This window comes from Osmerus mordax, chromosome 11 (genome assembly GCF_038355195.1).
Source record: "Osmerus mordax isolate fOsmMor3 chromosome 11, fOsmMor3.pri, whole genome shotgun sequence".
NCBI lineage: Eukaryota > Metazoa > Chordata > Actinopteri > Osmeriformes > Osmeridae > Osmerus > Osmerus mordax.
The window spans coordinates 12,943,138-12,967,502 of NC_090060.1; the positions used below are offsets into that span (position 1 = coordinate 12,943,138).

The window sequence follows — 24,365 nt, forward strand, 5'->3', positions numbered from 1 at the left end:
ACGTTGTGACAACGGTTGACAGGTTGTGTGCATCCACCCACTTGCCATGAACACTGTGTTGTGACAAACTCTGCGAGAAAGCTGTCCGCTGTGAAGATCCCCAGCTCAGAACATGTTCCCTTATCAAACCCACAACTGTGCGCGTTAGGTTCACCCTTTCACTCGCTACAACAGAGTTGAAGTGCTGTATTGTTATCTCTCGTTGCTGGATGCCCCATGTCTGAAATGGAATACAGTAGGAAAACATGTCTAGGAAAATGCTGCAACCCAAATCCCTTGGTGAAGGACTGGAGAGGACTAACGTAAGGAAACCAATCAAAAGTAAAAGCTATTTCAGATTTATGAGACCTGGTTGAATTCCATGATTGAGAAAGGGGTTAAGTTCAAAACAGGCACTAGGGATCACTGAGATACTCTAAACTGATTTGACTGAAATGGAAAAGGTCTTCCATTAAAGAAATGGTTTAAACCATGTGAAATCATTGCCTATAAGTATCCAATTTGAGTAACCAGCAATGTGTGTGTGTGTTTGTGTATGCGTGTTTGTGCGCGTATGTGTGTGCATACGTGTGTGATGTTATCGCCAGCCCACATTGATTGATGGCTCTATTATGGTCTTATTTGATCCGCAATGTAATTACTTGCATCAACACAGCTTGTCAGCCTTAATATCAGTAACTTCATGTAGCTGAACCTTCTGTTGCTCTCTGTGGGGCTACAGTCTGTACTGATCCCCTCCACAGGCACAGGCACACACACACACACACACACGATAACCAAGGGATATGAAACATCAATGCTACACTCGCATGAGATGTTAGGGTAGCGTTAGGGTTTATGGTTACATCATTGGCAGACAGGATCCCAGACAGGAACCCGAATAGGAAACACCATGCATCAGCTTCCAGCATCCATTGCAGACGGAGAGAGTCCACCGTGTTGGTGAGCACAGTGGAGAACATAACATCGTACTAGACCCCTCCTCCAAGGGATGGAGTACTATGTGGATCTGTATGCAGGTGAACCACAGCCTCCTGGTGTCTGACAACGCTGCCTTACCCTGACTATTTGGAAGTTTGCTAATTAGCGCCTGTGCTGTGTGAGGGCTGGGCAGGGGAACAGCCCTCCAGATGGCAGTGACACATAGATGAGGACTACTGACAGAGCTGACAAAGGCGAGCACAACAGGAGGTCCTCTTCATCACCCGCGCCTCAAAAGCAACAGCAGGTAAGAAAAGCAACCTTGAAATGCATCAATCAAAGATGACGGTGAGAGGCACAGTTGACACGGTGGGACAAACGAGAGGCAGAGAAAGGTGACCTGTTAGAAAGGGCTTGCAAGTAGAGGGGAACAGCCCCACTGGTGTCCAGATGTCCGAGGTCAAGGGTCCAGGCTGACCGTGTGCTGGACTCTGGCCTGGTTTACACACACAACTCTGTTCTCGGACTCACTCCCAGGCAGACAGCTGACAACTTCTTATTTGGACCCCTCACATTCACACTGTCATGCAGTGTGAATGTGAGGGGCTACGAAATATCCAGGGTGCAGCCTGAATCATGATGTGACTGAATTATCCAGTGTATGGTGTCCAGACGGGGAGATCCAGCCATGTACAAAGTCAAAGGGCAACAGTCTGTCTGATGGGATAATTAGAGGAACGATGCAGCAGGGGGGCGACCCAGGGGAACGAATGAAGGTTCCCTACACATCTCTTTCATTCATAATTCACCATCATTTCATGAGCACACTGTAAAGCTGAACATGTCTTCACAATAAAAAAAATGCAATTCAGCACACCTCTGCACACACAGGTAGCAAAAAGTAATTCAATGGTAATTTTATTCTAATTCAGAACAATCTACGTCCATCTGAAAATGGCAGTGAGCCTCAGTCATTAAAATTGTATTTTACACTTAGTTGTAGAATTTGTTTCCACTGGAAGACAGATTAATGTTTTTTGGCAAATGTTGCAAGCATTCGAATATGAATTATTGATATATTTTAACATAATTATTCCAGTTCAGTAATATACTATATGCTATGAATTTTTTGATTCTTGAAACCAGAAGGCTGAACAAGCTCACTAACTGAAAACAATATCCATGTATCACTGTAATGCTGTAATCTTCTCCCTCCTCTTATGCCCTCTTCTTCACTCCCCTCTCTCCCTCCTCCCCTGCTTCTTTCATTGCTTCCCTCCCTGCCTCTGTGACACGGTCAAGATGACCTCCATATCGCAGGTCACACTCAATCTCATAAACTAGCTGCAGAACACTGGTCCAGCAGGAAAACAAGTGTGACGGCAGGTAGCTGAAATCCCCCATTGCTCACTCGCTGGCTGGTATTACACTTCACTGTGTAAAAGAACGAGCTCTAGACCTGAGACCATAGTGCTGGCTGTGGAGCAAAGGCCTGTGGAACGACAGGTTTTCAAGGAGTGAAGCCTCTGCTGTATTTGACCCCCCAGGCACCATGACCGTGCTGCCTTTCACAGCCTTGACTTCCACATCCACACAGATGATCATCAGGAGGCTCACAAGACATGGACAATAAGAGACAAACAAAGGATTGTGAAAGCAGCTGCTCATACTAGACTGCTGCTTCCTGTGATAACAGCCCAGGATGGACCCCAGGAGGGAACTCTTGGAAACCAAACTGATCAACACGGCCAAGAGAACAGATATCAAAACACACACATTTCAAGCGGATTTTGATAATCCAGCTACTCACATGACCAGATGTTGTTGCATAAGAGATGTTGAATGTATCTCTTTGCAGCAGAGGAAGCTACTGTAACTCTAATCAAAAGAGCACTCCTTAAGTACCTGCACATACTGTACATAGTCAGGCATCCTTTACAACACCGTCCTTTTATTCACACTGACCTGGGTTAGACTGTGGCAGTTTTGTGATATTAAATATTAAACGATTCTCAAAACAATCTACGCTTCCAGAATTATGCTCTCCTCAATTGGATGCAAGAAATCATTTATGTATAGGCTCCTCTGACCTCTCAGAAGTCAAATGCTTTCCTCTCACACAGACAGCAGATGATAGTTCTGATTATATGGCGAAGGCACACACAACTCCCTTCATCCCTCAGCGGTGCTGGTTTCAGAATGCTGCTCATTCCCTCCGCTAGCTAACCAGCCTCAAACAGTTCCACCTGTCAAATTGATATCCCGTTGGCATTTCAGGCACAATTCACAGACAACAGGCACTGCAATCCAAAGACCTCTTCCAGAGGCTGTGCAAGCGGTTGTGAGGATTAGCAAAAGATTAGTCAGCTGTGATTTTGGATACTGAGGTTTTTGAGATCTGTTTAATTAAAGGTTGGAGTTTTGACCTGGTTAGACTAGAAACATATTTTCAAGAAAGACCTGGCCAGTAGCATATAGGTATGAAATGTCAACATGAAACATAAAAGCACAAAGCAAAAACTCTGAAAACCCGGCTAGGCCCTGAGGACAACCCTGATCTCACAGAGACTCAGTAATTTGGCTATCAACACATCAGGCAGATGAAACATGTCCAGGAGTAAAGTACTCAGCCTCCAGTCCAGACAGACACAGTGTCTGGGGGACTGAACTCCTGTGACAAAAGAAGACGAGATCCACAACACACTTTACTTTGATAGAACGCAGAATATTGTTGAGGCCTCTGGTGTTTTAAGACGGCTCTAAAAATAGACTGCCTGTGAAAAGGATGAGGTTTACATTGAAGAAAAGTCTAAACATCACCAAGCTCATCTGTTTAGACAACGAAGGTGTTAGGCACGAAGCACCGCATGGCTATGATTATGTTTGACAAGCACTCCATTTGAAACCCATCTTGCTGTCAGCAGGTATGGCCTGGTCTGCTTCTGTTGTAAAGGGAGGCAGACATGGCCTGAATATAGCTGAACCTGAACCTCGCTGAATCGAAACCAGAACAGAACCTAAACATCTCAGTCTTTCTGCTGGCACACATAAACATTCCCTCCAGTCTGAAGAACCTGCTGCAGTTCCTCCAAAGTCAACGGAGCACTGCATTAGATATGCTGGCCCGCTGCCACTTCAGGCATGCCTCTACAAGGAGCAGAGGAAGGAACACCATCACAGAGCCAGAGAGGAAGGAACACCATCACAGACCCAGAGAGGCAGGAACACCATCACAGACCCAGCACATTTGTACTCACCTGACCAAAACAGAACCCCCCCCCCCCCCCCCCCCCCGAGAAGAAACCTCTCCACCAAGCCATCCAGCCATGTCGAGCACTCCTGTCATACGTCCTATTGATCCACACAGCTCTGTAACAAAGAGGGCCCTGCTCCAACCAATCTGTCACACAGTCTGCTAATTACCACAAAGTGAATACAACCATACCCAATCATGATCAGAGCAAAGCTGCTCGACCAAAATCCTGGCTTGGGGGCTTGAATCCCAGCCACCTGGGGCTGTCACTATGACCTTGAGATAGATAACAGGCCTCACAGTTTCCTTTATGTATTTCCTTTGTCAGTGCTAGAAGACCAGTAGTCAATAGGAAGAATCATCCTCACAATGAAAGCAATCTTTACCAATCCATGAAGTAGACTATGACTCCATCATCAAATGCATTGAACTGGAGAAGAATATATTTATGTTTCTCCAAAGACTGAATAATTGTGTTTACGTCTGAGATATTTAGAGCACTTTTGGAAACTGCCAAAATAATCGATACCATGAGGGGTGAAAAGCAAGAAAGAAATCTCCATGTGACTGATTGTACGACATTATGGAGCATTATTGCTGCCATATTCAGGGATGTATCCCCTGGTTACAGACCAACACTGGCACAGAGATAAATAATGACGAGATGACAATCTGCCATGTGAACTTTATATAATTAAACTATATGAGCGATCACGTCCATTAGTCTTTCATAAATATATGTACGAGAAACTTTAACTGAGTTGGAGGCAAGCAGGAATACAATGGCACTTAAAAAAGCAAGCTTGATGTTCCACAACAAACATTACTAAACCTGCAGTAGGTCAAATTCAAACATAGTCATTTGATTCCAATCAAAAATGTAAACAGCGTAAATATGAAGAAGTCCTTTTAAAAACAACATTTGAATGTAACTCTGGGGATAGAGAACCACAAAAACAATTGGCATCTTCATTCATAATTCTGACAATGTTATTGAAATCCAACCACATAATTTCCAGTGGGACCTTTGTTCTGTCTGTCACTTCAGCCACATAAAGACAGGTTCAGATCCCAGCATCACAGAATGTCATGGTTCAGATCCCAGCATCACAGAATGTCATGGTTCAGATCCCAGAATCACAGAATGTCATGGTTCAGGATCTGCAGGAAATGGAAAAACAACCCGGCTGGATTGGGGTAATAAATATAAACATCTGAGAAATGGATTACATTAACCTTTAAAAAAAGGCAAAGGGTTTCATAGCAGAGACTGAGAAACTGAGTTACCACAGCCTCCCAAGCTGAGTCCCAGACAACACAATACTGACAGGTTCAAATCTTGTAGATTTGCGTATATGTCGTAAGTTATTAAAATACTGGTGTAGCATTCCCCTAATTCCCCTTTAACATCCTACCTGTTGTACCACATAAATACATTGTGATTGGTGTTTGTATTGGCCGTGACAGAGCTACTGAGCTACAGAGTATAGGCCTAGCTGAAGGCTGTCATGTGTACAGTCTTTTTGCAGTTTACCAGACCTCCCCACCCGTGCCTCTCTACCTTCCCCACTTCCCTTCTCTACCCAGACAACCTCCAGAAGGGGCCCTGGTGAACAGGGAGCTGAGATCGGGAGAATCCTCATTCTAAATGTACTGTATGCAGCCCCCAGATAATGCACCATCAGGATCTCTCCAGGGTTACCATGCATGAGCGAGCGAGCAAGCAGAGGGTTGGAGGGGAGACAGGGAGGAAAGGAGAGAGAAAATGGATGGTTTGTGGCATTTCCCTTTCATAATTCCCTTTGGTCATTTAGTAGCTTTTTGTGGAATGATCCAGAGTAGTGTTTCCCAATAGGGTTAGACACCTGATGGAGATGCCAAAACAATTATTCAAATCACACCAACATTCCACATTGTATTAGGCAGCATCCTTTAAAGCACACACATTTCTAAAGTACAAAAGTCAGAATTGAAACTTTTCCATGAATACCATCACCAGATTATCAATGAACAGATCAGGAAGGCTGCTGCTGGGGAAATTGGCTGGCTTTCAGCGATCTCCCGTGTGAGGTACAAATACACTCTGCATGGCACCCCACGGGGATGGCGGCTTTAAACTCTTCTGGAAAATAAGATAATATAGAGTCCTGCCAGCTTAAGATGAGGTGCTTTCAAGAATGGATTGTGGATTGCTTTCATTTTAAAGAATGGATGTAAAACAATGGACTAGCACTGGTGTATGGGCTAGGGCTGGGGCCAGGGCTTGGGATGGTATATGGGCGGGGCTGGGGGTGGAATCAATCCAGGAATGATCCCTGTACTTGTGTGGCAAGCAGAGGGCATTTCTGGGATGTTCACAGTGGAGAGCTCAACCATGACTAGCAGCACAACTCTAGTTCCTCTAGTAGTGATACTATGGATTTTACTGATGTTGATGTTTCTTGTCCAAACAGTGTAGTTAACATAAAAGAGAATGTGCCCCACATCAATCTTTCAGGAATGCTCTTCCTGAAATGTTCTGTTGCTGTCAAATGTGTTAACAACTCCAATGTTATGTCTTGAACTACACAGATTCATTTCCAACCATCAAAGAGAATAGCTATTTATAACTAGGGAGGGTACAACAATAATAATAAAGATATTACATTAAGAACACATTTCACACACATTGCATGGGTCCACTGAGGAAAACAGAATGAGTGAAATGAGCTATCAGGAAACATGAATTTTTACGAATAACAGAAAGTCTATGCTTGGGAAACCCATTGAAACTGGGGCAACATGAATTTTAGATATCTCCAGTGAAGAACAAAGGCAACCTTCTCAGTGCAGGAGGAGGAAAGTGTCCCCTGAAGCCAGTATCACTGTGGCAAGCATTGTGACATTACTGGTAAATAAAGCATGTCTGTTTCTGATTGATATGCGCCAATTCCCCAGCTCTGCCTCCAAACGCAGAGTCTTCTAGGCAATCTTGTCAGCATTGTGTAAACAGAGGGTGATGCAAGAGCAGATGCTGGCTTGTTAAATATGTCAGCTTTTAACACTTCAACATATCTCCTCTTGACAAAAAATAACACCATGAAACATGCAGGTAGCATGAAGTACTAACCAGGAGGGGGGGGGGGGGGGCTCCTCCCACATCACAACCTGAACTCCAGTTAGAACGGTGCCCGTAGATCAACCTTTTTGTCACGAGAAACAATCCTAAACTCTATAATGCAGTTTCAGAGAAGAGCTTGAGACAGATTTTGTCAGAACATATTGTTTGTTGTTGCTATTTTATTTCAAAGCAAAAAGCCATGGGGCAGCCAGTGGCTTTCAAACGAGTGGTGTGTTTCCCCTTTGTTCAGGGGCATTGCTCAACAATAAAGTCCAAAAATGCTAAATCTTCATAGATTATGACAAGCTTAACACAGTGTGTTCCAGTCATGGCAGTGTTTTTGCGCTTACCTAAGGTATTCAACCTTTACTTCCAGCCAGAGGCCTTACTAATCCAGCCAAGCATGCACCTCAACAGGGGGCAAATCCACAACTCATTAGAAAAGGTTTCTGCACTAAGCACAGCATATGACTGCGAGTTAGCAAAGTTGCAGCCCGACAGAATACGTGGTATGGCTATACAGCTCTTTACTGCACTGTAGACTTTCTAATCTGATCCTTCAATGGCCTGCACCTCATCTCTAGCAGTTTTACGAACACAGATTAATTAAGAGAAGCTTTGCCCTTCATAAAATGTGTCACTGGCCACAGAGAAGGATCAGCTGACCAGTAACATTCATGATGAATACAGAAAGTTCTTTAACAACTGCTATGTGCAATGTCATAGAAGGTTCAAGAGGCCTTCAGTTTGAGATAAAATGCATAGCAAATGACACTCTACCGCTGGGACACAAACTAGGACAGCAACCTTCCAGATAAAGTCAGATAATATCTCTAATAAACACTTATTCAGCTTGTTATTTATACCCCACCCAGTTCCTGACGAATTACAGATACCTTTAAGTGAGGACTGCGGCAAATTCATTATGACATGTTATCTTAATTACAGCTTTCATCCCAGACTGCCTATGAAAGATAAATAACAAAACCACTCTTAATGAGTTAAGATTCTGAAGGTGATACACAGCAGCATCACAGCGTAGTGTTGTTAGTATGTTCTGTTATTCTCTCCCTCACAAAACAATAACCAGACCCCCACACCCCCTTCCAAGGCACAATCCTACCAGATCAACAACAACAAGGAGGAACAAGTTCCTGATTTGGTAAAAGCAAGTCATATTCCCTCTGCACAGTTCCCATGGAAATGGCAGAGCTATATCCAGGGGGTCCAGAGAAGCACCTACATGCCTCTACATGCCCAGGGCTACAGTGTTGCTGCCCCCTCACAACTTGGTTTCCTGTGGTGACACAACACACTATAATTAATCTGTGGTGCAGTCATAATGAGAACATTTCAGGCGTTCTGCAGAAAGGGCTTAATTATGGATAGATACCATGACAGAGACACACAGCTAAGGGTTGCTGACAGGTTGCACAGCAAGTGTCAATAGTGAAACTAGGACACTTGAGAAAAAAGTAATATTCCAAATGTTTAAAAGAACATTATACCCAAACATGGTGCCACAGACAGGTGATTTATTGCATGAAGATTATTAAAGCATGGAAAGGGCATGACCTGCTGAGGGCTGACCAGTTGTGGTTATCTGGGCTCAAATGATTTCCTTTTACTGAGGCTCCCACGACATACCTTACATGCCACCTAAGTTGGAAATAAGGACATTTACTTACTACCCCTAGAGTAGGGTCACATTTCTACAGTTGTGGACTAGTTTACTGTCAGTCCACTTGTTATACGGCTCACTGAGAAACCTTCCAGACCTATTTAATATCCTAGGCTTGGGCTAATGTGGCAGCTTATATTTAATATATTCCTTACCAGATTCAGCACCGTCTCCACAATATCCCTGTTGGTAACCTCTCCAACCTGGATCAGACCGATGAGAACAGCAAATTTCATCTTGATATTGCGGATTGGAACCGACGGGTTGATCATACCGGCCGGTAGAACCACTGAACCCAAACCAGACACCATCCTTTCACCGGTAATGGAGTCCGTAGCTCTTTGCAGCCCTTGACCCAAGGTAGTTTGTCTGTCCGAGAGCGACACTGTACCCGGCATGGTCACCGGTCTCTCGTCTGACATTTCCACCCAAAACGAAGGCAGCTACCTCGATGTCACCTGTGCTAGTCAAAACAGCATCAAAAAGAGAGAAGAAAACAAAACCCCGAAAAAACTTGAGCAACAAGACAGCCTTTATCAGTTACATCCACCCCTCTGTTGCGAATGCATACAAACTGAATTTCAGAGAACAATTTCATGAGGTTAGAATCATCGCTGTCCTTTCCTTTAAGCTACAGCGACGTCACGCAGTAGTTTTCTGTCAACGGTAAACCTGTGTATGCTGTGCTCCGTTACCGCCATGTTGCCGCCCCCTGCCGCTGAGCGTAGAGCTTGAGTCCGGAGCGCCAGATGTTGTGACAGTGGCTCCCGTCTCTTCATATGGCAATGGGAAGGTGAGTGTTTCTACTGTGGGGACACGGTCTAGGATTACCCCTGAAGCTAATGCCAATGAATGCAATGTATTTGCATTGCTTTGTATCTTAATAATTCAAGCATATAAACTTTAATTGATTTCATATCAGGAAACCTATGAGGATGAGGAAATGGATGATTGCAGTTCAGAGCAGGCTATGGAGAAAGTTAGTCACGGTTGTATTATAACACTGGTCTGCGTGGACACATTTAAATTACTGCCTTATCCGTGTAGTTCAGTGAAGTGGTTTTACTTTTGGACGTTTATTTGCAAGATAATACACGAGATGTAGTGACCAGCAAGCCAGGCCTATAGGTTGGCCTCAGATTAAAGTAACTTTTCAGGCTCACAGCACAGAAGGACTGTCCAAGGAGTTAATGAAAATTCAGTGTTTCTGCTTTGAATATCTGCCACAGCTCTTTACTAATAGCAGTCAGGTCAGAAAAACATTCTGTAGTGAAATACTCCCATCTTGTGGTCTGAATAATTGAACAAAAATGTGTAGCACAAAATGTCTAAGCAAATAAGTGAGATTATGTTTAGAATTTTTAAAGTCTTTGAATACTTAATATTGAAATTTAAACACCACCGAATGTGTTGGTTTTGAATTCCCCTCTTTAAAATTAAATATGAATTTATTGCAATGTAAAAAAAAAATCAGATCCAAAAATTCAAGGTTCAGAAATTCAGGTTGCTCAAATTCGAACAGTAAAATTCAGCCCCCCCCCCCCCCCCTTACCTATCCTTGGTATCCTGGATGTTGCAATTTGACATTTTTGAATATGATATTCACCCTTCGAATTTGAGCAGCCTGAATTTTGTTCTATGAGAATTTCTGAAGCTTGAATTTTTGGAATTAACGTAAAAATAAATTAATATTTAAATTGAAAAGAGGTGAGTTCAAAACCAAAAAATTCAGTGGTGTTTAAATTTCAACAAGTATTCAATGCCTTTTAAAATTCAAAACATTATGTCAATGATTTGCTTCCATACATTTCTCTCCTTTTCTGAGCGAATATCGTTTTCAAATGTATTCACTAGTTCACTTAAAAAACAAGAACACAGAAATGTTTTATAGTTTAATTGAATTATCGATAACACGACTGAAGCACATCCAGTACCCAAAAAACAGGTAAGATCACGTCAAACCTGAGTCAATTTTCACAACCTTACGAGATAAGGTCAAAGTAAATAAAATAAAACCAATTCCAAAATAGCACTTTTGAGGCAAAGTAAAACCAGCTTAGGTTTGTACCATATGTATAACAATAATCTTGAGCAATTAGAACTCAATATAAGCAATAATGCTTGTCCTATTAAGTTGTTTTATATATACAGTATACACAGTACAAGCTTTACACACAGCAGGTTTATACCGATGCATGAGTGCACACAAAGTATATCTAAGATATAGCTTTACATTTTAAACAAATAAAATATACATGCTTCCCAGAAGCTTTTCAAGGTTCGAATGTCTTAGACATCATAGACGATGACAATATTAACAATGATAATAATAACAATAATTATATATATATAGCCACATCAAACATCTTAAAGTCATAATGCTGAGGGTCATTGGCAGGATCATTCTTTCCCCTTTGGGTCATTTAGTCCAGCACCTGTAAGAGGTCTTCCTTTGTTAATGTGCAAGTACAGGGAAGCGCAACATTAGTCAGAGCATGAAACAGTCCTGGAGCCCCTGAGTTCCATTTGAATCAATGAGCATTGACGGCAGTGTCAGATGGTGGTCTCAGGGCCTTGGGCAGTCAGGGGCTGGAAGGAGTTGCGGATTCGAGCAGCTTCAGCAGCACAAAGGTGACCAAACACTTTATTATACCACTCTGGAGTTCTCCCTCTGTAAGAGAAAACACTGGATGGTCAGCTGAATCTGCTCTCTATCTACACCAAACTGGTCAGACAGCTCACGCATCCATGGCAACTCCAGTAAGTTGTGTTTACTACTTTACTGTATATGAGTCAATGTGTGTATCACGAATGTCCGACTCACTTTAGGTCCACTCTGCAGATGTGTGTGAGTCTGGACTTCCCGGAGCCACAAGGCTCCAGAAGGTAGCTGGATTCCAGGACCACACCTCGTACCCCACCAACAGGAGGACAGTCCTCATGCTCAATGGACACAGACAACAGGGAACACGTGCCTTTGGGCAAGTCTGTCCTCCAAGTCCTGCAATACAAACCCACAGAGCATTAGCAGTCCATGCTAGCTCTGAGTACATTAAATATAATTAAATTGTAGCTTTATTGCAATATCATTTCAAACTATTTCATTTTAAGTATCTCTCACCTGAGGACAACAAAATCCCTGCTTGGGTGAGGAGCCATGCGGTTGAGGACATATTGGAACACCTCTGTCTGTTTGTCCAGCGTGTCACGGACCTTCCACTGCAGCAGATCCACGTCCCACAAGTGGCGCTCTCGCACCACACGGTTCAGCACCACAGAGGGCGGAGCCTCCACCTCCACACACACACGCCATCGCCGCAGAGGGCTCCCATCACCTACCTGGGAACGGGCACAACCAGAATTCCTTAAGCTTTTCCTACAGCACCATTCAAGTTGATTACTTACAGTAAGTAACAGAGTTATTGAGTGTTACTGGGGGGAAAAATGCTCTCAAACATTTGTTTAAAACTGCAGCTATAAAGCTATATATACAATTTCTAAGTATGTCAGATCCATGCAATTTTTTCACTCCCTCGTAAATGTGGGCATAACTCACCTTCTTATAGTAGAGCTCAGTGTTGTCAGTACTGGGGCAGGACACCCAGTGTTTAGATTTCTCTCTGGCCTCTTTGAGCAGGTTGTGCAGTCTGATCTCCATGTGTGTTTGATAGGTCCCATCGTCATCCTCCAGCTGCCTGAACAGCTCCTCCATTGTTGGGGCCTGCAGTTCAGCTTCCACGTAGGAGTTCCTCGACTGGGTCACCATCTCATGAGGGATCTGAAAGGCACCAGGAGAAAACAACACGGGGGCAGAAGGTTAAACACATCTACATTTGACATTTGACCCAAAGCGGCCTACACATAGTGCATGTTATTTGCACTCTTACCTCAAACAGGCGGTTGCACTCTACGATCATGTGAGCAAGGCCCTGTGTTGCCGCCAGGTTCTCATTCAGATCCTTCTGGTCGGGCCGGCCCGTGGCGTACTTCTTTTGCATGGCCCTGAGGATTACAGGAATAAACACTGTTATTAGTAACACAGTTCCCTAGCGGAGGCGCCCACTGCACAGCCCATAAACCTCCAGCTCCCTCCTTCTCCACCTCTCCCTGCATGCTACCCCTTTGATCTTTGGAACAATCATTTCATCTCAGGTCAAATTTACAACCAAAATGTGTTTTGTTTACACACAGCGTGAGCTTGTAAAAAGCAGGCATTTCCATGGCTACCTACTCCAGCCTAGAGTAGAGGAACACTGGGACCCTAGGATCTGTGCACACTCTATAAACTGTTTTATATCTATCTTTATAGAGACCTAGTTAGGAGGAGATAATGATTGGGTTCTTTAATAGGAAGGCATACTGCTCATTACTTTTCTGAGGAAAGGAGAGCAGCAATGTGACCCATTTAAGAGTGTTTCACCTGGGGGAGATGTTGTCCATCTTCAGGATGTTGAGGTGGAAGAGGGAGGGGGCCAGACACACTGCGATGTTCATAGGGGTCATCTGGTTCTCCTCCACATTGGAAGTGACATCACTTAGGAAGCAGAGCAGTGTCTGCAGCACCTCTCTGTTCTCGTCTGACATGAGCATAATGGCTGCCTGGATGGCCTGCAATCTCTGATCCTTAGGCACATCTGTGTGTAAGGGAAAGAGAGTGAGTGAGTGAGAGAGTGAGTTAGTGAGTGAGTGAGGGCGAGAGAGGGAGAGAGAGACAGAAAGAGAGAGAGAAAGAGAGAGAGAGAGCCCTTACACTGGTAAATGTGGAGGAAGGTCTCTCCCAGCTTGCTGGTGAGAAGAGGCTCTGGTAGATCTCTGAAGAACTGCTTCACCATATCTGCTACATCATAAGCTGATTGGTCCTCATAGCTCACGTTGTCTGGAGAGCTCTCATTCATCTGCCGCAGTGCCAGAATACGAGACTTCACCCCCGACTTACGGAAAAGACCCACCTAGAAATGACAAAAAGAGGTTCTGAGTTTGTAAAGTTACCCAAAGAGAGGTAACCCAGAGAGAGGTAAGCCAGAGAGAGGTAAGCCAGAGAGATTTACCTGGTCCAGGCATTGGCTCCTCAGGTAACGCAGGGCCTGCTGCAGGCTGAGGGGAAGAGGCTGGCCGGAACGTTGCACGTGCACCATCAAGGGAACGCCAAACACATTCTTGTCCTTGTAGTCTGGCACTTTCATTCTCTTGATAAACTTTGGCACTGACCTGAGAGGGACAAATAAACTGGTTAAATGGAGCCCATTTATTATCCTCCTCTATGATCCTACCTGGATTGTGTTAGACTCACCAGGTCCAGCCATGCTTGTTCGACATGGAGTACTTCTCCATGGTGGCAGTGAGTCGCAGCAAGGAAAACTTCTGCAGCAGACTCAGCTGGCCTGCTGATTGGTTGGTGATCTGCAGAGAGGCTACTGAATGACTGAGGCGGTTGGATATCTGGAAGCTGGGCCATCTCAAGCTGGTGAGACAGGAAACAACCGTTAGTCTAGAAAAACCTTTGTGTCAAAGCATCTCAAAGAAGGAAGATCAACTATGTTGACTTCACCTAAATGAACAAATCAATGATAGCCTCACCGACTAGGCCTGGTGAGGGAAGCCCCAACCCCCGAGTCCCTCCTCTCCAGGAGCCCAGTGGGGTCTGCCTCGTTGAGGGACGTCCCGTCCCTGTCTCCCTCGCTGGGCATCACATGGCCCTCCAGGCCCGAATTTACCTCAAAGTCTAAAGTGATGTGGCTGGATGACTGCAGGCCCCCGGTCTCCTCCCCGTCCTCTCGTCTCAGCGACAGCCCCTCTCCTGCGGGCAGTACATTCTTCGACCAGTGGTCTACAATCTGCTGCAGACCGTTAACATGCTGCAGAATGTCGTCCAGATGGGGGAACAGGTCCTCTTTCTCCAGGTCCATCAGGTCGCCGGTGCTGGCGTACAGGTGGGAGCCAGGGACGTTGTCGTACACACTGAGGCGGCTGCCCCTGGGGCAACACTGGGTCAAGGGCCTGGCCTCCTTATGGCTGGGGGGCAGTTGTGCGTCCAGGTGCATGCTGCCTGTGTCCAAGTTGATGGAGGTCCTCTTGGTGGGGGACAAGCTCTCTATGGATAGTGCTTTTGGAAAGGTGCCTGGCTTGTGGTCTTTGGGGATGTGGACGACCAGGTCTTCATAGGAACGGAACTCATTCCTGCGGTTCTGCTCAGCCACCCTCTTCACCTGGCTGCCGGGGAAGATGTCCACGTCCTCCAGGTACATGCCGCTGCGCTTGTCCCTGTGGGGCTTGCGCTCCCTCAGGCTGGGGGTGCTGACGGCACTGCCGCTGGAGTGGCTGCTGCCCTCACTGCTGGACTGGAACTGGGAGGACAGGCCTCGGCTGGGGGGGGCCTCCAGGGAGCCCAGTTCTCCGTTGATGATCTCTACACAGTGCTGCGTCCTCAGCGCCCGCGACTCCTGCTGTAGCACCGGGGCACTGATCACCAGCGTCTTGCGGCCTCTCCCCAGCGTACCCCGCGAGCGCAGCGTCTCCATGCGCCGTAAGAAATCTTTGGCCCGTGCGCGGCCAGCGCGGCCGTGCTTGTCGGGCAGAGAGCCATAGTGGGAGAGGTCCTCGGGGAGGTGGGGCAGCGTGAGAGAGGTGGAGTCAGGCATGGCAGCAGAGTCGGGGAAGGTGCGGTTGGAGCAGTCCGAGTCCTCGGTGCTGAGGCCCCTGTGGCAGCTGCCCCCGCTGCTCTCACTGTGGAGGGACGACACCTCCGGCTCACTCAGGTCCGTCACAACACTCTCACTGCTGGCAGTGGTCCTCAGAGCCGGACCATCCCCGGCACCCTGGCCCGCTCCATGCGGACCCAGCAGACAGTCGATGTCCTGAAGCCTAGACCAACGTCGGCTGCTCCACTCAAAGGTCCATTTGTCACTGATAGCAAAGACGTCGTCCTCATCTGAGTCTTCACTCTGGGAGACAGGGCACAGCACAACACTGTGTTAACACACATCTGTGTTTTCCTTCAAGACCAGTGTGCGAATTAGGGGGGGTTTGACCCCCTTAATTAAGACTTGGACCCCCCTGAAAGAGGTAAAAACAACAGGTCGGGGGGGTCGATACATTTATATATCGTCATATATCATATATATTTACGCCCTGGAGAAGAAATTGACCCCCCCCCGTTTGTCATTGTATAATTCGCACTCTGTTCAAGACTGATGAAGAAGCAGTTAGTTCAGTATGCGAGCCCAGTAAGATAAGATGTTCCTAGTGAGCTGATGGACAAGATGGAGCCTAAGGGCTATAATCGGATCACAGTCTGTCTGATGTAAAGTAGAGATAGATCATAATCTATCGGCTTGTTGGTACTAAATGACATTGCACAATTTAGTGACTTGAGGCAGGACCAGCTATAAAACCAAAATAATAAAGGTAAAATTGGAAACAGATCTGATTCAAGACAAAGATTTAAAAAAAAGACAATAGCCAGACCTCAAATACCATTAAATCTAGGTTAAGGGGATGAAGGTGGATTAGGTGTCATTGTTGTTGCAGGAAGCAGATATAGTATCCAGCACATTAGGCTGACAGAGCAGCAGTAATCTCCAGGCAGGCATGTCAAGAACACTGAAAGGTAATAGTAGTGTTTGGGTGTAAATATCCCTAAGCAATGCTATTAATACCTGACACGCTAACACGGAATCAACCAGAGCCAAATATACACCTCTTACACAATATGTCATAAGGAGTCCTAACTGTCACAAGAATAAAACAGTTTCTACTTACTTTCTTCTTAGGAAGGTTTATGTCAAGTTTCATAGAAGCACACTTGTTCAAGGTATTGAGGCGCCTAGAGGAGAAATAATAAAGAGATATGTATGTTAATTAAATCTAAATCAATGTGAGTGTACACAGCTGACAGAGAAGACCCCAGAGAGACCTTATCAGTAGCCTAACATGATCAGGCTGTGTATTTACAACCATTTCCAAGACCTGCATCTCTCTCCACAGTACACCCAAGGCCACTGCAGCACTGACCTACACTTAATGATCCCTGCTGATGAGCAGATGTTGTGGGCTCTCTCTCTCTCTGCCGCTGATCCAAACGATAATGACTAGAATTAATGGTCAGTAGAGGAGCAGTCCTCCAGAACCGCTAATGGGCTGGTTTCCCTGCTTCGGCTCCAGCTCTGATCATTTCAGCTGGACCCACTTAGTTGTTCTCTCTTGTCCTCTCTCTCTCTTTCTCTCTCTCTTTCTCTCTCTCTGTCTGGTTCACTGTGTTGCTGTCGGCAACCAAGACACCCCCAGCCACACCCCTCCTTTGATTCCATTAGTCACGCACTTAACACTTTAATCAGCATATCTGCTCATGAGGCAGGGCTTTCTCCATCTGTCTGAGCAACATTCAGCAAATAAACAACTCCTCCTTTATACCCTGACATACTTTTTTTTATTTAGTTACTCAACTAGTGAAATGTTGGTTTCAATTAACAGACAATCAACAAGCAGAGAAGTGGTTTTCCGAATCACACTGAGGTGGGAAGGGGCTCCCACTGTCTTCCTTCTCATCTCACTGCTGGTTAGGAATGTAAATGAGATGTTTAAGGGTTGTTTAGAGTCAAGGGTGGGGTTGTGCCGGCACCCCTTGTGTTCCAATTGCCTTCTTTGGAGAGCAGTTTCTATAGCAACCCTGGTAGCTGAAGAGTGGACATTCACCATCATCCCTAGGGAATGGAGGATGACAGACATCTGCTGACATCCACAATCACTGTACACACTTTCTACTCTCTTTGTTGTTCATTTCAAAAGAAAATCCTACGTGGTTGCTTTGTGATATTTAGATAATGGATCCCGTAAAGCATTCTGAAATGCATGTGGATCTTCAGCCTGATCCGAAGTGCCTCTCTCTCTGAACATTGTGAAGGCTGGGTACATTTGAACTCCCCAAGGCCCCCCTGGTATCAGCTTACTGAGATATCCAGTGTTGCAACACATTATCGGACATTATGAATACCACAAACAACATGAATGCGCTCTTCTCTCATGTTGAAAATAATACAGGACTGTTTAAAGGCACATGGTTTGACTTAGTGGTATTTATCTTACCTGCAGAGGGGTTCCACAAGATCTTTGTCCAGGAAGTCATGATCCTTCTTCACGGAAGAGATGTCAATGGGAAACTGAGAGTCTACAGGAGGAGATCATCTAGATCAGAATCTGCTCTGGTTTAAACAGCAACACACTGCTAAACAGATGTTCTCCCCATCATCTCAAAAAAGGCTAAATGGACACATGCATTTGCAGCATTGTATTATTATCTAAGGCAGACGTATAACTGAAGCAGAAGGAGACAGCATTCTTTCCAGAGAGCGATCCAGAGAAGGACAGCCACTGCGTTGTTAAGGACATTATAATGGTAATGAGAAGAGACAGGGTTTTCCCAAATAACGACACACAGACTTGTGTAGGCATTACGTCGTCCGGCTCTGGGCATGGGCCTCCTCTTACATAACCCCAGAGACTAACTCCAGACCACTGACTCCTAAAATATCAACGCTTTTATGTGGTGTTATTGCGTATTTTTATGAAAAGCATGGCAGGTTTCTTTAAGTAAAAAAACAGATCTCCTAGTTTAGAGAGTGGCAGCGACTCCAGTATCAGCTTCATAACTATAAACCAACCCACCTACCTTCAAACAGCTGGGCGTATTGAGGGAATCCTGCTGCCCGCAGCCAATCACATGCTTCCTTAGCTTCGAGTTCTGAAACACAGCAAATCTTTTCATTAGTCTGGGATACACATTTACATTCAGTCATTTTGACAAAATCCAATGGAAACCATTTAAAACAGATCAACAAGAGTCTACCATCGAACATAGATGTAACTGGACCATACTCCACAATATATTTAGTATGTTAGTAACCTTGGCTGTTTAAGGACCCCCTGTCTCTTACATGTACAGACATGAGGCTTTCCAGAACTGAATGTCTGATATTTCCAGAGAACTAAGAAGGTGAGATAAACAGGAGAGCCCAGACAGGAGACATCCCTGGACAGTTAGACAGCGCTCATATTTTAGAGGTTGCCTGTAAAAGTCATATACTGTATATCCTACCGATACCTCTGGAAAATTTCAGATTTAAGTGAGAGGATTTGCAAATATTTGAACTTCACTTCAAACTTCACTTCAATATTGAAATCAAGAAATTAATATATGGGTTCCAAAAATTACATCAAAGCCAGCAAACAGCATCACCATTCTCAATGTGTATTTATTTAACCTGTAGAAATAATCAGTAATCACAAGTCTGTTAACTTGTTGAGGTGCCAGACTGTCTGTGTGTAGCAGCTGTCCTGCTGGCCCTGCCCACAGAGATGACCCGTGGCTGGATCTCACCCCTGCTGACCCCCTACCATGACGTCTGCTGGCTCAGAAGCCTGGTGACAGGGAGGCTCAGACACTCAACCTTAGAGGAAACAGACTGTTCTCACTTCCCCATTAATGCTAATGGAGTTGGGGCTCATTTAGTGCCACCAGAACACTGCCATGGAAACAGCACAGGCAGGACACATGGGGGCCTTTCCCAGAAAGACATTCAGTACCATCATTGAAAGAAAAAAAAGGATTGTCAGTAACATTTCCAGTGTACAGAGTTGTAAACACACTCTCAAAACTGTTTAAGAACAAAATCTCCAATACGTCAGTCTCCAGAAACTCAACACAACAACCCCGTCAACCCGACACCAGACGACAATGCAGTCACAGCTATAATGAGGGCTCCAAACAGGTACACCATCATAAAGATGTCAATGTCTATGGAGCTTGATGCAGAGTACTTGACACAGCTCATAAATAACATTTGTCATGGTCATAAGGTAGTAACAGAGCTAACCTTTCACTGGTAGTCTTCTCTCATACCAGGACTTACCTCTGTCACAATGAGACAACAGTGGCCTTTCTCCCTGGACTGACCACCAACTGAACCAATATTAACATTTCCCAGAGAGTGGCCTTGGCTTGGCTGACAAAATTCCCTGTTTACCCCATAGAACGCGTTGTGAGATTAACAGATGAGTCAACATGTGAGCTCTCCCAGCATACCTGCTGTACCTGCTGTTCCCACCTGGGTCACCTGAAGGTAACCCTCCTGTCCCCCTGGCCCAGCCCTCCCAGGTGGATGTCAGGCCTGCATTGTTTCCCTGCACCACCCAGCCACAGGGCTGCCAGCGCATCTCTGCATCCCACATCCCCTTGTTAGATGACTGGGGACATGAAACATGAGCTGGGAATTCCTCTGTTCACCATTTTGTAACATTATATGAAGACATTCTGTACCGTTGTCTTGTTTTCCCAGGATATCTCCAGGATAAAAGACTATGCTGGCCCCTTACCAGAATCGCAACTCACATTTACTACTAAGAACTGAAGCATTGAAAAATGCAGTATTTGATTGCAGTGTCACGAAAGAATGAACTACAATGGCCAGGGGACACCATGATCCGAGCATGCCAGCCTCCGTTGGGCAGATGTGTCTCACAAGGACAACACCTTCCTCTGTGTTCTCATCTATCTTATGTAACATTGTCCAACAGGTACATTCTTATGTAAGGTATATTATACTGTAGGTGAGCCCCAGGGCCGGAGATGACACACTTGGACAGAATCTGGGATCAACAGAAACCAGTTTTGGCAATAACATGACAGCGTTTAACAGCTCAATCACATTCCACTGTATTCATCCAGTTGGGCAAGAGCCAATAGTACGCAAAGGTTCAATATTTTGTATATTATAACTTTTTATGAGAAACCAGATTATACAGCTAGTTTAACTGTTGCTCAGACTCAGCAATAGGGATACAGTATATCAACATAAAAGATCAAATAAACTAAATCATATTCTTACCAAACTTAAACAACTCAGATTTAGTGTGTAAAGACACCAGTGCCCAATCACAGTATTTCTCTACATTTACTTCTATTGATTAGGTATTCAAAATCAATTGAACAAAACACATGAAATCGCTGTCTGGCTTAAACGGATGGAACAGATGGTGGTCTACTTACTGGATATTTTCATCATCCAGCCACGCAAGATATTGTTCTAGGATTCACCGAGCTCGCTCAACACACTGAAGCATCTTCATTCCCACGCTGAACCACATTCCTGCTCTCTCAAGACGGGCTTCTGCTGGTGAGTACTGGCCTCTAGTCCAAAGTTCCCTCTCTCGGTTTCTCCCTGTCTCCCGCTCCCTCTCTCTCTCTCTCTCTCTCTCTCTCTCTACTGCCCCTAAACTGCCATCTGCCTGTCCCACCCCTAAATCTCTCTCCAGCCCACCCCTTCTAGCAGCCTCCAGCTGCCCCCCTTCTCGCAGCCTCCAGCCCTCTCTCTCCTCCCCTCTGCTCCCCTCCTGGTCTGCCCCCTACATCTCTGTCCTCTCAGCACATAGTTGGCAAGGTACACCATGGCTGGAGCCAACCCAGCGGTGAACACTGCATGTATGCAATGAGCAGCTTTTGTTGCGCAAGATGCGACGAATCCCTCGCTAGTCTCACAAATAAGACTGAAGGGACTTCTGGGTCCTGAGACGGAGGCCTTGCTACATAAGACATACTCATTCACACCCCATCATTAAAATGAGCTGTTTCTTATTGAGGAAACGGTCCCGTCTAAAACGATGTGCTGGGAATATTTTACCCTTCCGGAACCCCGTCTCCTCCAAACTCCAGAGCTGTTCAGCTGAGCAGCACATTGTTTGGTTTGGGAGGGGGGGGGGGGGGGGGGGTCAGAGTCCAGATGTTATTCCAGAAAATCGTAGGAACGGAAAATCGTAGGAACGGAAAATCGGACGCAGCTGAAGTGGGGAAAACCATGACATAAACTGTGAGCTATCAGCAGTCATGAATCACTGAGACACGAGACAATGAGACACTGGCTTTCCAGTGGAGTACATCACCACTGACTACTTCCTCTTATTCTCTATTCTCACCCATTAGTCTCACCCCTACTGTCACCCCTCAGGCCCTAGTCTCACCCCTACTGTCACCCCTCAGGCCCTAGTCTCACCTCTACTGTCACCCCTCAGGCCCTAGTCTCACCCCTACTGTCACCCCTCAGGTCCTAGTCTCGCCTTCTCCTTTGTCTAAACTAAATGGCTATCAATGAGAACAGTAGAAGGCTTAACTCCCAAACTGTTGGCACAGACAACTCACCAGGCTTCAGAATCAACTCATCAAATCATTTAAAGGGGAATTCCGAAATGAACAATCAAGCAGAGTCAAATGACAGGCTTATTGTACAGTATGCTTTTGTGTATGGATGTGTTGATTTAATTTATTTTTGTTAGATCTTAAGTTAAGTTTTGACATGGCACTGAGTCCATGGCATTCATCCATCACGCCTCCTGGCATTAGTACAACTCAGACCAGGATACGTGCTGGTCTGCCTGTGCTAATGTTTCCTCTTGTAAAACATGACTCTGGAGCCAGGGCTCAGTTTAGTACAGAGGTAGGATGACGCATGTGAATTCATTCAACACTTAACAATATTTACATTTCGTCTTTGACTGGAGTTTCATGAAAGCACCCTAAAACAAGACCCACGAGTACAATGGCTGCAGTCTAAAGAGACAAGCAGTGTTACCGCTTTTCAGACTTTACCCCCCGCGCCCCCCCTCCCCCTCCCCTCACTGAGTGAATCATCCAGGCAGGCAGCAGAATACCTCAGAAACACAGGTCATGACAGACTATTACTGTACACGGTGATTGTCTGTATGAAAAACACCTGGGGAGAGCCGTCGGGGCCGGGTGCACATCTTGACTGACTGTCTGGCCTGAGGGAGGTGTTATGAGTGATAACCCAGGAGATGGGGAGGTGGAGGTGAGGCTCCCTCCGTCCCCCACAGTGACACTGCTGCAGACAAAAAAAACTGTCTGGCACAGTGTCTGTCTGACTGGAAGAGCAAAAACAAAGAGACTAACCACAGGCTGTCCAGTCAACCCGAACCACAACATCTGATGTCTCATGCCCAAAATAGTTCCAACCTTTCAAAGACTTAAATGGTGCGAGTCAAGAAGGGAAGACGAGTGTGATAGCCAGATAATGGCCAACATACAAACATGGACAAAAAGAACCCATGAAGAACACACATGTTGCTCAGACCCTAATCCCACACCATGCCTGAGACGGACTTGCTGTACAGAGAGACCCAAGGCTTCCATAGAGAGAATAGGAAACGCTGGCTAAGCAGCGTATGGCGGATTAATACTGGACTGCCCCAGGTCATTTGTCATGTCGTGGGAAGAAAGCCATGCTATTTTCCGGAGCAGGTTTTAATTAACATAGCCCCCCAGGTGTTTCAGGGTCCCAGTGGGCAGCATCCATGGCACAATGTGCCACAATCATGAACTTAACAAGAGGTGCCACTCACTAATCTGCCGACATGTCTTCCGTTTCACTTCACAGCATTATTACATACGTCAACGCAACACTACAGGCACTGGTTTGAGACAAAGGACTGAAGGTGCCTGTCTTAGAGCAGCGACCAGGATGAAACACAATTAGTGGCCATAACAGCGCTTTGTAACTGCCACTGCATTCATGTTTTTGTGGTTGGCACATGATGAAGCAGTGGGGAAGATTAGACAGAGTTTGTGTTGAATCACACACACAATCTCATTTCATCCTGAGGAAATCACATGGTCCCTAACCCCTAACATGGTCCCTAACCTCTTACCACCAAATTCAGGTTCGACATTTGTCAGCTCTGCAAGAGCGTTGCCTAGACACCAAAGGTACATTTCCTGAAATACAAACTACAGATCCCAGTGGGTCCCCGGGGCCTGTGGAGCCAGCCATGGACTGGACTTCAGGCTCCACTCTGCAGAGGATATTAGAGCTCAGCCTATTGCTTTTGGACTCCTCCTGGTCCAGAATACAAACTAAAGGTTGTTCAACATGAAGGAGCCCAACACAGGCTTGGACAAGAGCTCACAAACATCTCTATAACCATTAGAGCATGGTATCAGTCTACAGTTTTGAATTACAATGCTAAGATCCATAATCTTTGCTTTCTCTGGTAAATCTTTTGTCTTACCTGAACCATAATCGTAACAAACAACATTATGTCAAGTGCACCCTTATTTCTCTAGTCGACAGTGAGTAGAAGAGAGGCACTTGTCTAAAAGTTTTGACAAGCTGAGCAGTTCTGAAGCTGACCAAAGCTGATGTTGCTTACCACTGACAAAGCCTGATGGGTCAGAAGTCACATCCGCGGTGTTTTTGTCTCTGAAGGTCCTGTATTGAATTCAAACAAGAGCAACACAGCTGTGGTAACACTCGGCTTTGCCTCTGAAGGACACCCAGAGAGAAGAGGCTTTCATCTCAGGAGTAATAACCCTTTAACTCTCTCTGTGACTCTCTCTGCCTCAGATCCAG

At 45.4% G+C, this 24,365-nt stretch overlaps 2 protein-coding genes across 6 annotated transcripts in view; both read right to left on the minus strand.

The window, feature by feature from the left end:
* The window catches only part of nbeab (neurobeachin b), a 137,282-nt gene extending 127,905 nt beyond the window's left edge, over nt 1-9,377 (minus strand). For both annotated transcript variants that reach the window (XM_067245669.1, XM_067245670.1), the window contains exon 1: nt 9,111-9,377. In XM_067245669.1, the coding sequence (XP_067101770.1) occupies nt 9,111-9,377 (267 nt within the window). The remainder of the gene's footprint in view (nt 1-9,110) is intronic.
* Nucleotides 9,378-10,834: 1,457 nt separating this feature from the next.
* stard13b (StAR related lipid transfer domain containing 13b) overlaps nt 10,835-24,365 on the minus strand; it is a 41,803-nt gene continuing 28,272 nt past the window's right edge. For 2 of the 4 annotated variants that reach the window (XM_067246107.1, XM_067246108.1), the window contains 13 exons: nt 18,620-18,691; nt 18,037-18,118; nt 16,714-16,777; nt 14,533-15,896; nt 14,246-14,416; nt 14,004-14,163; nt 13,706-13,904; nt 13,376-13,589; nt 12,843-12,957; nt 12,512-12,733; nt 12,077-12,294; nt 11,780-11,956; nt 10,835-11,626 (listed from right to left, as the gene is read on the minus strand). In XM_067246107.1, the coding sequence (XP_067102208.1) occupies nt 11,509-11,626; nt 11,780-11,956; nt 12,077-12,294; nt 12,512-12,733; nt 12,843-12,957; nt 13,376-13,589; nt 13,706-13,904; nt 14,004-14,163; nt 14,246-14,416; nt 14,533-15,896; nt 16,714-16,777; nt 18,037-18,118; nt 18,620-18,691 (3,176 nt within the window). In that variant the 3' untranslated portion in view covers nt 10,835-11,508. Of the gene's footprint in view, nt 11,627-11,779; nt 11,957-12,076; nt 12,295-12,511; nt 12,734-12,842; nt 12,958-13,375; nt 13,590-13,705; nt 13,905-14,003; nt 14,164-14,245; nt 14,417-14,532; nt 15,897-16,713; nt 16,778-18,036; nt 18,119-18,619; nt 18,692-20,995; nt 21,079-24,165; nt 24,191-24,365 lie in introns of those variants that run through there. The other 2 variants (XM_067246110.1, XM_067246109.1) reach the window with 2 other exon arrangements.